At 38.6% G+C, this 13,470-nt stretch overlaps 1 protein-coding gene across 1 annotated transcript; it reads right to left on the bottom strand.

Annotated features, from left to right (window-relative positions):
• Positions 1 to 519: 519 nt before the first annotated feature.
• On the bottom strand, positions 520 to 12,705 carry lpin1 (lipin 1). Its single transcript, XM_015392234.1, has 20 exons — positions 12,514 to 12,705; positions 10,957 to 11,160; positions 10,770 to 10,865; positions 8,400 to 8,683; positions 7,977 to 8,090; positions 7,616 to 7,739; positions 7,168 to 7,513; positions 6,685 to 6,778; positions 6,398 to 6,582; positions 6,207 to 6,300; positions 5,987 to 6,056; positions 5,020 to 5,109; positions 4,874 to 4,935; positions 4,408 to 4,546; positions 4,147 to 4,295; positions 3,804 to 3,890; positions 2,522 to 2,674; positions 2,326 to 2,440; positions 2,124 to 2,227; positions 520 to 2,030 (listed from the first exon to the last, which is right to left on the bottom strand). The coding sequence occupies exons 2-20, from the start codon at positions 11,146 to 11,148 to the stop codon at positions 1,856 to 1,858; spliced, it is 2,673 nt and encodes an 890-aa protein (XP_015247720.1). The 5' UTR covers positions 11,149 to 11,160; positions 12,514 to 12,705; the 3' UTR covers positions 520 to 1,855.
• Positions 12,706 to 13,470: the final 765 nt, after the last annotated feature.

Here is a 13,470-nt window from a genome sequence, read left to right as displayed (position 1 = left end):
CAGGGAAAATAAGTGTTATACAGATGTTTATTCACCCACTTATTATTGATGCATAATTGAACCTTCTGTATACCTGACTAAATTATTCCATCATATCTTTCCACGTCCAGTAGTATTACACGTCATTTTTCCTGGTGCGAGCGGGGGGCTCAAAATTTTGGTCCCAGTCTTAAAAGCTTCCTGATGCTTTGACTGCAGTAATTAGACTAGAGGGCGGATAGCCTTCCTCCAAACGGATGGTTGGCCAGGCGTCAGAGCCACAGCATAAACAACTATGCAAGAAAAATTATTATTTTTATTTTTTTTAATAATGTAAAAATAAAGGTGTGAGTGTGTGCGTGAATGGTTGATTGTCCTGTGTGTCTCTTAGTTTCACTGCCATAGACCAGTCCAGGGTGTACCCCGCCTCTTGCCTGTTGACAGCTGGCGATAGGCACCAGCACCCCTCGCGACCCCTGCAGGGATTTTCCATTTGGAAAACGTCCACAAGAGATGGTTAGAATGAAATGTCCCATTTTAGATTGTGTGTATTTTTCACTTAAGTAATCATGCATGAAACATCCAATGTGCAAAAACAGCAAACAAAATTCTTCAAAAGAAATACAATTTAACACAAATGTGTCCTGCAGATAAGTAAAAGATCACCTTAAATTAATGGTAAAAAAAAAACAACAAACACATTCCCAGTAACAATTATATAATTTATTTAATGAGACCACTTTGATAATAAACTGGTCAGTGAGGCCGAGAGGGAAACGCTTCACAGTTGAGGTAAATAATTAGCATGAGAACATGTATTCACTCTTTCATAGAAAGAATAACAGTATTTATTACAGAGCTACCGGTCTATCAAACAATACTGTGAGCTTAATGTGTGAAACCAATTTATTCACATTCTTGTCTGCTATAACAATGGTTCCAGCATTTATGTAATATTAATCCCTCTATTTTCCCACAATGGGGAAATTCGCTCTCTATTTAACCCATCCCCTTGAGGAGCAGTGGGCTGCCATTGTGCGGCACCTGAGGAGCAGTGTGGGGTTAAGAGTCTTGCTCAGGAACCCAGAGTGGAGGCTGTGGGGATCGAACCGGGTATTTGCAAGCTTCTCAGAGCACAAGCGCACTGCTCTAACACACTAGGCCAACACTCCCCAGATGTAAAATCATACTGTCTGTGGTGTTGTTTGATAGTAATATCCCAACCCACAAACATTCAAACTGTAATGTGTTTGAAATGGCATCAGTCAGGTAGTCTACATCATTATCCCATTGACAACTGAAATATAAAACATGTCTCAGCACATGCACACTGGTTTGGATAAAAAGATAAACATTCAATAATCTCACAGATAAACATTAGAGGGATTAATGGCTACAGCTAATGGTGTCGTGCTTTCCTATTTAGTATATTTAAAGCTACATAGAAGATTGTTTATGCATGCTATCAGAATATTTTTTTTTTGCAAGGCAGGTGTGCAACCATCAACAGCAGATATCACAGTCAACCTTTGGCACATGTTTGAAGTCCTTGCATGGCTGGATTGTGAGCTCTCACAGTGCATTTTTTTATCATAAATAGAAAGTCTAACATCTGAGATAACATTAATCAACTCAAATAATAATAACTCCACTAAGCTGCCAGGATAGATTATAATAATTCATTCTAAATATAAACATCCAAGTGAGCGCATAGAAGTTCCCCTTTTGTCCTTAAGACTTCAAAGAATAATCTACTTCTCAGTTTACTTTGAAAGTGCATAAAATACTTCAACTTTGATAAGAATGTACAGCTTTCACTGCCCAAATCATTGCTCCGTAACAGTCATTCTGTTTGCCGATAAAGCTGAGGTGGGAATCAGTCGGTGGAGCTGGAAGTCTGCAGAGATGTTGTTTCCTCCTGCTCCACACTGGGGAGCTGCTCCCTCCAGTATGTGAAGTGGCTGTAGGTGTCGGAGCAGGGGAAGTCAGAGGAGCAGGAACGCATCTTTAACGGGAACACGTGGTCTACAACCTCACCAAGACGTACATAGCTGGAAAAGGGGTTAGAAAGAGGCGGCAGAACTGAGATGAATGCAAATGATTATAGATGAAAGGTTTCAGTGCAAAAACCCATATTTACTTACGAGGAAATGTTGGTCTTTGCATGTTCCTGCACTAGCTCCCCTTTAGGGTTGACAGTGAAAATCCGGTTTAACGGTACTCCAACTTCTTTATAAGAATACACATCCTACAAATAATAAAAAAAAAGAAATATATTCACCCTGAGCAGCTTCTTTAGAGCAAAATGTTACACAAAACAAAAATCTAAAATATGTGACTGCATACCGTAGGTCTGTTTCCAAAAGCTGCGTAAAAAGGCTCCTTGTTTGGATGGAAGAGGTTTCTGATATCTGTGAGACACTCCACTTTGAACTTCTCAGGTTTCTTTTCAATCACCTCCCTATCCAGAAATAAAAATCTCACTGAGAACATGTTGAATAAGTGCAGACAAATGCATAAGGTTAAGATGTTGGAAAATTACCTATGCAGGGCAGAAAAAAGGCTGCTTGGGCTGAGGAGGACGGGGCCCATTGGTAGCATGGTGCCTCTCTCATTGACCCAGCTGAGGTAACCTCTGGTCATATCTGCCATGCCGATCGCTCGGGCTGAACAATATAGGAACTTGTAGCCATTTCTGATAGAAAGACGAACAAATTAGCAACCGATAAAAACTGCTTATATATGGAAATTTTAAATCATTCCATGTAGTGTTTAAATGAAAGACTATTTTTCCTGTGGAAGCCAATGTTTTAAACTTTGCATTTATTAAGTGTTTTCAGGTAAAAATGCAGTCAACTGCATTGGCACGCCTCTCTTCCAGAGTGCATGGTATTGTCAGACACTTCCAAATTAAATTCCTATGTCCTCTGCCAGTAAACTGTCCATAAATCATTTATAATTAAAATTGTTTGATTATAAATGAAAGAAAAAAATTATAAATGAAAGAAAGAAAAAAAATCTAACTCATTTTAACACAAATTTGGGTGCTTTATGTTAAAATCAATCATTTCTGGACCCATTAATCCCAGTGTGCCAGCTAGCAGGTTTAGGTTTAGCTTTAAAAAGAATGCCTTTACTTTGTTTTATCAAAAGTAAATTATACATATACTGAATTATAAATATACATATATAAAGTGTATTTATAGAGTAAATATAAAGTATTTTAACATCCTCAACTTTGCTTAAACTGGAAAACATTTCTATGTATTACCTTTACCAAACATTTGCTTTAAAAACTCATGTTTTAAACAGTGGAGCTATTCTTTATTTTTTATATAAACATTTTTAGGGAGATATTTCTTCTAAAACCTTCCTGTTTACATCATTTTTTTTTTTTTTTTTACAAACAGTTTACAATAATTACATTTATTTTAGATTTTCCTGGTGTCTTAACAATTTCTATCTATAAATTTTTGCATATATAATAAACTATGAATCAATTAATATCATAACTATGTACATTTAAATAAAGCCATGTAATTTTTTCAGTTTTTTTTATTGTCATTCCACTGTCACAAGTAGAGAACAATGAAATGAACTCTCTGCATTGAACCCATCTCCTTGCGGAGCAGTGGGCTGCCATTGTGCGGCACCCGGGGAGCAGTGTGGGGTTAAGGGTCTTGCTCAGGGACCCAGAGTGGCAGTCTGTGGGAGTGGGGCTTTAACTCAGAACTTCTGGATTCCCAGTGCAATTCCCTAACCACTAGGCAGCCACTCCCCTTGATATAGAGATGAAGGATTTAGTTAGAAAGAAAGGGGCTCACTGGCTGACTTTGTGGTAAAGTTGTGCGATTCCCTGGTGAGTCCAGTCTTTCCCAAGTGTTGGTAGGATGTGACCCAATGTGTCGGACCTGGAAATAAGTTGAGAGACATTTTTCAGTTAGTTAAACTGAAATGGGCAGAGACCTTGTCAAACAACAGCATGTTTTAGGGTGAATTTTACTAGCAAAGACACTGCATAAATCAGAGCCCAACATCAAGTCAAACAATCAACTGTCCAAAGATGTGGGTGTTAATGGGGCAAACTGTTATTCCACTTTGCTTTTACTCCAAATACGCTTCATTTCTTTTCAATAAGCACTTTTAATTTGTTAATGATTCCAACACCTGGTAATGGTTCCGTCTATATCAGATATGATGATCTTGTCATCCCAGTTCCAGAGGTAGATGGTTCCCTGACAGCGACAGGTTCCCTGGTACTGAGTGGTCACACTAAACACAACATCATTAGGACCGTCCTGAAGTTGAAGTGACAGCTGGATGTATGGGATGGATAGGAGGAAACAATGAAAGAAAGAAATTAAACACACATTTCAGCTAAACGGAGAGGAGGATTCTGCTGAAAGCTGTAGACAAACTAATCCTCACCAGCTGCTCTGATGTGAGGCGGAGCGTTTTCTTGTAAGACACACCCCTTGAAGAGACCCCAGGTTCTGATTGGATGATGGGAGAGCTTTGCATGGTTGCAATGTGATCTTCATCACTAGATGATGTCTCTTCTTTAAGCCTTTGATGAAAGAGATTATATATTAAAAGATTGAAATTGCACAGATTGATCTGTAGAGAAGTTATTGTTTTAGTAGTTTAGTTAAAAACTGATAGATTTCCCATATTTATTTCTGTCATGTCTTACAGCAAAGAGCTGTTGCTCTGCAGTTTTAATCAATAATAACATAAATAAATTGTAAAATGATGTATCAGTCTGTGTGCAATGAGTGTATTATTAAGCAATTTTCACTTTTTGAACTGGGCTACTAAAATAGAAGAACTTTTGGGTAATATTCCAAATGTATTAAGATGGATGGATGTTTTCTAGGGGAGAATTTTTACTGACCTGCTTTTCATTATTCCAACTTGCTCAGTAGTACCACACGCCCCACATTCAGCGACGGACTCCTGAACAAAACCGTTCATGCTCATTGAAAATCAAATGGCCTGAAACAATGCTCTATTAGAAATGAGGAGAGTAGAAGAGCTTACTGATTTCTGGTTATTTCTGCCTCGCCAGGAGAACCACCACCTCCCTCCTTTCCTGGGCATTTTCTCCTTCATGATGTTCTCCACTGTGGCCTGAGGAGGAACACGGACAGCCCAGAGATCCACAACACAACATTAAAACTGAAACTTAAAAAAAGCTGATTATAAATCAACAAACGGTGAATCAGAAATAAGCCTTCACCTTAACCAAAAAAACCAAACAAACAGTGAGACGAGAGAGAGAGAGTGAAAATAAATAAAAACAGAGAGGGAAGAGTCTTCAAACATACAGAGGTGGAGCTGACGATATCAGTCAGACAACAGAGGAGGAACTCCAAGGATGAAAGTAAATAACTGAGACATGAGGACTAATGTGAGGAAGGAGGAGGAGAGACAGGATGAAACAGGAGGAGCAGAGAACAGAGGGGAAGACATGTTTAAGTTGGCTCATTTTACCCAACAGTATATGGCTGCCAAATATATCAACTTGAGAGCCACAAAGCAGTGTTGGAAAAGACCTACACTGATAAAATAATCTTAAAATGAGAAAAATATTTCTTAAAATTAGTGACTTTACCCTTAATTTGAGAGGGTAAATAAGTTGAAATCAGTATGTTTAGCCTTAGAATAAGATAATATGCACTTGATATAAGAGACTGCAGTTGTTTCTTTCTTATTTTAAATGTTAATTGTCTTGTTCCACTGGCAAAAAGTCACACTTACCTGCTCAATTCAAGAGAAAATGCACTTAATTAGGGTTTTTTTTGTTGCAGTGTACTAGTATTACAAGCCAGCCAGCTTAACTAATATTAACTGATTTGATTTCTCAGGAGAATGTTTTAGACTGAATATTTATTGTTAAATTGAGTCTGGACTAATTGTAGAGCATAGCACAGAAAGATATAAATCAATCCGTTCTAAATGCTCTAAGTCATTTGTATCTGGATGTGTGTGTGCCATCACCTTTTACCTTTGGCAGAGGTTTCTGAAAGGCTTGCATGGCGAGCACGAGTGGAGCCGCCGTGCTCCAATTATAGTACCTGAAGCAGATAGCATGTTATTTATTCATTGGATCAAGTAATGCATTTAAACAGTGATAGTTAGAAAATACTCTATATATGTTTTCATTTACACAGTCAGGGTTAAGTCACATTTTGCAAATTCTTGTATAACATATTTAAGTTTCTTACTTTGTGCCGATTTTAACCACCAGGTTTGGATCATCTATGATGGAAGGGTTTTCAGCAAACTGTTGATAGGAGATGATTTTATCATAGAATTGCTCTAAAAATAAAAACAGATAGGGAGAACAGGTTCTAAAAGCTGCACCACTTTATAGGACGTGTCTGTTGCAGTAGTTTTGTCGCTTGTGATAACGTACCTTTAGTAATCTCCTTGTTGTCAGTGAGCCCCCCACACAGAGAGATGGCCATAGATGGCAGGTCAGACATGGGGTCACAGTAGCTGTCCACACCGCTGTCTCCCCCTGAGCTCATAGACTGTGGGGACAAACTGGTGCTGTGAAGCCCCGGATCAGAGATACTTCTCATGGTGGACGAGCTCTCACTGCAAGCAGAAATGTTTAGATTACAAAGCTACTTCAGAATGACCGTTGTGTTAAAACACTGTTATTACACATGATCTGGGTGCATGTATCTGTTTTTGTACCTTTTAGGGAAATATAGGGCAGCCACCTCCGGCTCCAACTCTGTGATGTCGTCCAAGTAAATTCCATCAGAACCAAGATGGCGGCTCCTTTTGTCTACAGAAAGTTCAGAATAAAATCAGGTTTTTGTCATTTATACTTCAACAGAAGATCAAGAGCTTAGGAAGACAGCAGTGTGGGTCTGGTTGACTTAAAGTTAAAATGGGAAACTTAAATATTTGTATAGGTATGTAAGGCTTTGTATTCATGATGCACTTTGCTACTTTGGCGTGGTTATGAATTAAATCTATGAGATTTTTCTTTCTTCAATGTTGTAGATAAGCTTAGTGTTCCTAAGTAACTTTGTTTAAGCAAAACAGCTGGTTCTTCATCCAAAGTGAGGTATCCTGATTAAAACAGGGATAAAACAGCACTGCTTGCCTGTCAAGATAAATTCTGAGCAGACTATAGATACTTTCTCCTTTATGAACGAGCCGCACTTTTACCTTTTTTCTTTGACGGAGAATCTGTTTTAGTGGATGTGCAAGCAACTGTTTCCTCTGTTTCAGTCACCCTCTGCATTCCCGACCCTCCAGATGCAGTCATCTGCGTCTCTGAAGCTGATATCTGGGCCTCCATCCTAATGGATTCAGACTCCATCCTGACTCTGACCGCCTTTTCCTTTTTGACTTCTGTCTCCTCTTCAGTCAGCAGACTGGGAGCTTGTATTTTAGAGCATGGTTGGTCTGATGGTGCTTGATGAGGGATCGCTCGGAAATGTGTATTTTCGGACATGGGAATGGATACAGGATAAGGACGTGGCGCAGCAGCCTTCAGTGAAAGAAACGAAGGCTATAGAGGTGGAAATGAGACGTACTTGTATTAAACAATAAACAAGGCAACATAAAATAGTCATTTTATAGTATTAGAAAGTCGTCCGATTTGTCTGCATACCGCAGCAGCCTGAGGCAGCTCTCCCCACGCCCAGTGCATGGCTGGATTCTGACTATGTGCATCTGATAGATTGGTGATCAGCTCTGAGTCGCTCTTTGGAGAGGTGGGGCGAGAGTTGTCCCGGCTGAGAGGAAGAGATAAATTTAATTACACATCTATTTATGAAACTACAGACCCTTTCAAATATCTTGGAAGCATTTTGGAAACATGTGAAAAGAATTTAATTTGCAGTAGCATATTGTTACACTAAATCTAGCTTTGAACTGAACGCAGTCCTTAAAATCAGAAATCAGAGAATCTAAAGAGTTGGATATACGAGTTTTGCAGCTTCAAGTAAATCATGGGAGGGTGGTAGAATTACCTGTGGATTGGGCTCCAGTCTCCATCTGAACGAGTGTGGATCCCAGCCTGTTTGAAAGAACATTTGCCTGAAACTGCTCCTGTTTCCTCTCTCAACGCGTCCCTTGATAAAGATCTGCAGGAGAAGCAGAATTCCTGAGCTTGTGTCATGTAGTCAGTTTAGGAACCAGGTTCGGTTTTCAGTTGCTAAAAAATGCATCTGTGCTTTTTAAACTCATTATTAAGCATTATTTAAAATGACTAAAAGGTTTACTTGTGTTCAGCTAAACGCTGAACTCTTGCCTGCCAGTTCTTCTCCTCATCCTGCACCATAGCTCTGTCTAAAACTCTTCTTTTCTCCATTATTTAATTATATTAAATCTCACTTCTTCTGATAAATGCTTTGCCACATCTCTCATTCTCCCTTCACTCTGCTGCTTCCTACCTGCCGCTCTCCATTTCCGTCTCTTCATCAGAACTGATGTCTATTGAAAACATGTCTTCATCAGCCGAGTAGTCTCCACTCTCTCCCCTCCTTGCGCTGTCTGCCCGACTCTTTCTCCTCCTTTTCCTCCTCTTTTTTATCGCCCCACTGCTCTCGCCATTGCTCCCTAAGGGGCACAGGGTCTGTATAGGAGGTCCGGTGCTCTTCCCCATCAGAGGGGAGCTCATTGAAAAGGCAGCGTCTGACAAGATGGGAGAGGTAGCCAGATAGGAGGGAACTACTTCCTGTTAAGATCATAAACACAAGGAAGAAGATAAAGGTTACAGATAGGCTTACCTAAAGACACAGACTTTAAAGTAATGAAGCATGAAAAAAAAAAAAGCTTTTGAGCCCTTTTAAAATAAATAAAACCCCTAACCTTAATGCTTTCTGTCTCTAGGTATGGAAAGCCCACAGAGAAACATCTACACACCCTATGTGATACTAAGGTCAGAAGTGGGATTACACTCAAGGAAAGGAGGGGAATGTTTTTTTTTTTTTTTTACTGCTACAGGACCTGGCCTTGTAACAAGGTCCACCAAAGATCAAAAGCAGTGGATGATGATGCTAAGTTTTATGAAGCCCATTCCCAAAGCGTATGATTAGCCTGATTTAATCCTGTTCAAAACTAGTATTGATTTGGGTTTGGGGGCAATTATTCCTGCTGGTAAACTCAGCATGTTCAATTTCAGCTGTCTATCCACTGGTTTACCAAGGGAAATTTAAGCAAACAGAACAAAAGAAAGGAAAAAGAATATTTATAATTGATAAATGTACAATTATAGAGGTTTGTTTTATAAGTTCTTGCCATAAACACCCATTTGAAATATGTTAATTTACGGTAATTGTCCTGGACTGTATAACTTAAGCAGCAGTTAAGCAATGCATTAAGGAGTTTAAATATGAACACACATTGATACGCTTTTATAATGCTTTAATCTTGCTTTCAATAAATGTAAGTTAACAAGTATGCCTTATACCCACTAGAGGGCAGCTCTGGGCGAGCTTTTCAATTCAGTGGAACTTTTCAGACAAAACAAACATGGTGATGCAGAAGGAAATCTAGAGATAAAAAGAGGCACAGCATTAGTTGAAGGTTCTCTTTGTGTTGTGGATGGAAAAAGCCATTCCACTAATTGCAGATGACTCACTCTGCCACACTGATTACTGCGGTATTAATTATTATTTGTGTTTGGATAAGCATCATCAAGCTCTCTGACAAAGATGATAAACTAGGTATTTAACAATGACCACAAAAATAAATAGTTGATCTAATTTGCACTTTACATTATTTGTTTCAAATGTATGTATTTGCTGAGTTAATAATTATAATACATGCAAAACAGAATATGTTTCACAGCTTTGTAAAGGATGTTTTTCAGACTCTTCAACAAGCTGCACTTCCATGAAAAGAAAATACTTTCTAGGAAAAGCTGTTTTCTTTTTTTTTTTTCCATAAATGTGTAGAACTATGTGGGGAAGAAGAGAAAAACTCCCTCATGTTTTGCTCCCTTGTGTGAAAAAAGTTGGTTAAGAAGCTCTAAACTCCTCCTTCTCTCCTCTTTGCTCCTTTAAGCCTGGGAATCTGACACCAGTCTGGGGAAAACACATCACCCACATCCGCTGTTAGAGCCAGCCTTTTATTACTGCTGGTTGGCCACACTTTTACCAGGATCAAAAATAAATATTAAAAAGTGCCATTCATTAAAAAAAAAAAAATAACATAAGAGCCTAAACTGTTTAAGCTTACTTGCAAAACAAAACCATGAAAATCCAAAGTAGTGGTGGAAGATGCAAAACAGCTTCTGTAAACACTGAAGTAGAGCTATTAATGTTCCTAAAAAGGGTGCAAACAATTAATATATTCAAATTATAAATATGCATTTCTTCAACTTAAATTATACATTTAAATCCAGAATGCTAAATTCAGGAAATTCTACAAGCATATTTCTGTTATGAGATGTAGGGTTGCAACACTGTCGGAAATACAGGTAAAATGGCTCAAACAGTAAATACCCCCTTTATAAGCCCCCCCTCACTGGTGAACAGACGGAGGCTGTTTTTAAAAAGGGAGAGGAAAAAAAAATCCAGCCTGCAGTGCCAACTCTGCACACAGTGTGATCCTTCTGGATCTGTGACGAAATGTAAGGAAGATAACTGTTTGAGCCTTTGTGATGACATGTGGGCTGAGTGGAGCCTGGCCTGCTTTGATTTAAACTGCAGAGAAAATCTTCTGGAAACGGTAAACAGCTATGTTTATTATTGGAGCGAAGGCGGTGGTTCTGCGGGAACCAAAGAACCGCAGGGAGAACGTATTTCTCTGGTCATTACCTGATCGTTTTCGGTTTCTTGCACAAAAAAGGCCTCTCCGTTATCGCCAAGCTTCATATGAAGATCCACCGATTCTCCATTGATTTCAATGTCCACCTAAAAAAAAAATAAATAAGTAAATTTCTAATCATGAACAAAAAAAGATCCCCTATTACCTCCCCCCATAAATCCCCTAAAGCCTCCTCACCACTTTCTCTCTGGAACGGAGGACTCCCATTTTGCCGAAGCGAACATGGAAAGGTGAGCAATGCAGGGAGCCATCCGGCTGTCTCACCACGATGACGTCGATGCAGCCAGAAAGCGTTGCAGGGTTAAGTCCTCGGTACAGCTCTTTGACCTGGACAAACACCTGGCCTGCAAGCTGACCCACGTAGTTCATGGTCTGACGGGTCTGTAATTAATAAATGTGAAGATAACATAGGAAACAGAAAAAACAAAACAAAAAAAAAACGGTTTAGCTGCTAGCTATCCATTCATAACAGACCAGTAGAATTTGTGAAGTGGAAGAACATGATGCAGCCATCACCGTGCCTCACTGTAAGGAGATTAATACCACGTTCCACTGGTTTGAAAACTTTTGCAAGTCACCATATGGGGAGCCATTTATTGCTACTTTACATTCCCATCCTTTAGTGTGGAAAAGGTATCCGACTGTTTTCCATTCAGCAACACCAAACACCAGCAAACAGACCAAGATAAACCAGCCTCTCTTTCATCGATTGTTTCATCACAACTGTCCCTGTCTAGATTTACACCATGACATTGAGAACAGCAAGACCTAGACTGAGCCGCTGAAATGTTAAAAACAGCATGTTTATCACTGAAGCACTGTTTTCCCCTGAAGTGTTAGTGCTTCTTCTTAAAGCAAATGTAAATATTGAGGTATATGTAAGGAAATAAATGTTTGGGTGGGGTAAGGAGATCTAAAATAAACTGAATGTAGGTGTCTCAATGTTTAAAACAAACAAGATGAATCTGACTTTGAAAACTGATCACCCTATATGAGACTATTCATGGTTCTCCACACCCACTTCGTCTCTTATATGCCCCAGACTTCCAAACACCAGGTCAGACTATAAAAAGCTGTACTGAGAGGTGTTTATTGTAAATAACCTTCATCTCTGCTGATCCTAGAAGGGTTGTTACAGAATGCTGAGCAGCTCAGTCTAAAAATAGGCTGTCTTCTGTGAGAAAAAAAAAAAGAGGAAGAGTTGCTTTAAATGCACTTAGCAGTAAGTTTACACTTGAGCCCAAACTGTGAGCTTAATATGCTGGTTAGTTTACAGTCTGCAGTTTAACATGACCAGGACTGGTCCACTCAGCAGATATTATAGACTGAGCCTTTTGTTCTCAGCCCCAGTCTCATCTTACAACACAGGCTGGAGATTTACCACATCCATTTATATTCAAGTTCCCAAGTTTTAAATGGAAATGATTACTAAATGAAACAATAGATAATTACAAAATGAACCAACACATGTCAGCACACGTGCATGCAGGCATGCAGCCAATCAGCTCCCTAAAAAAACAACATTTATTTGGAAAACAATTAATCCCTGGGAATATAGTTAGAGATTTGACATATATTTATGCTTATAGTCAGAAATAAATGACATCTATTAATGATAATAACGGTTTAAGAACATGAGTATGACATCTCTGAGCAAAGTAGTAAAAATTTTCATTCTTGCAAATAAAAGAACAGACTGAGAAATGCAGTGTGTTTATATAAGCAGACACATACCTGTTTGTAATGAGTATGCCAGCTTTAACATGCAGGAAGGCGCGATTCTTTAATTGAGAGCCAAACAGAGACAATGCAGAGTTCCAGTTTCTCAACAGATTCTCACATTTCCGGATTTTTTGTGTTAAAGAGCCGCGATGGATTATTTTTTAAATGAAAGCGAGTCTCTGTTCTTCATCTGTGTTTGTTCTCTTTAACTCTTCACGTTGCTTGTGGGAGCATGACGTCAGATGCAGCAAAACCCACCAGCCTGTCGGCCAATCAGCTTCCACCTGGTGAGCTTACAAACAGGTATGGCAAATCATTTGTATATATATTCCCACTCAACAGCTTTTAAGTTTCTGATGCAGAACTCCTTCCAACTTCTTGGCTTAATTTTTTTTTCCCCCACCCTGTAATCAGTTAGATACCATGGCAACCCCTAAATAGTGTTAGTATTTGATTTTTCAAAATTTGGTTCTTTAGTCAGTCCCAAACCTGAGGAGTCTGTTGTTAAGTCTGTTGGCACCATGCTTGTCTTTTCATTGTCTTAGTAAATATTTACAGTTTCCAACTAAAGAACTCAAAAAAAAAAAAAGAAAAAAAAGAAAGACGTAAAATAGGACCTGTATTTTAGATATATACAAAATTGCTTTAGCCTAGAGGTGAAATCTTCAACTTTCCTTTGAGTTTAATAAAGATTATTTTTAAAAAAATTTAAACAATTTTAAACAGAACCACTGTTGTTAAGTCCACTGTTTACCCATTTACTTTTATAAACATGACAGATTATTTTCAATGGTCGACACAATATAATACAAAGTAATCTGCCAATGATATAAACCTTATAAGTATGCAATATTATGAGCTATATCTCTACACTGTACAGGAGCAGCATTTGTAATTACTCTCTGTTTTAAAAATGGTATAAAATGTCCCTCTGTTGGGTAGGAACTGACAAAATAAAACCAAAAACAA

Source organism: Cyprinodon variegatus, unplaced genomic scaffold (genome assembly GCF_000732505.1).
Source record: "Cyprinodon variegatus isolate N-32 unplaced genomic scaffold, C_variegatus-1.0 Scaffold581, whole genome shotgun sequence".
NCBI lineage: Eukaryota > Metazoa > Chordata > Actinopteri > Cyprinodontiformes > Cyprinodontidae > Cyprinodon > Cyprinodon variegatus.
The sequence above is the reverse complement of the archived record's forward strand: the minus strand, read 5'-3'. Positions and strand labels throughout refer to the sequence as shown.

Bases quoted from the DNA above. Each gene is read 5' to 3' on its own strand.
- lpin1 (XM_015392234.1), bottom strand. From the start codon at position 11,148: ATGAACTACGTGGGTCAGCTTGCAGGCCAGGTGTTTGTCCAGGTCAAA. The intron at 8,091-8,399 runs GTAGGAAGCAGC...CTTCTCCTGCAG, and splicing joins ACGGAAATGGAGAGCGGCAG to ATCTTTATCAAGGGACGCGT. The intron at 3,891-4,146 runs GTGTTGGAATCA...ACTTATTTCCAG, and splicing joins ATAGACGGAACCATTACCAG to GTCCGACACATTGGGTCACA.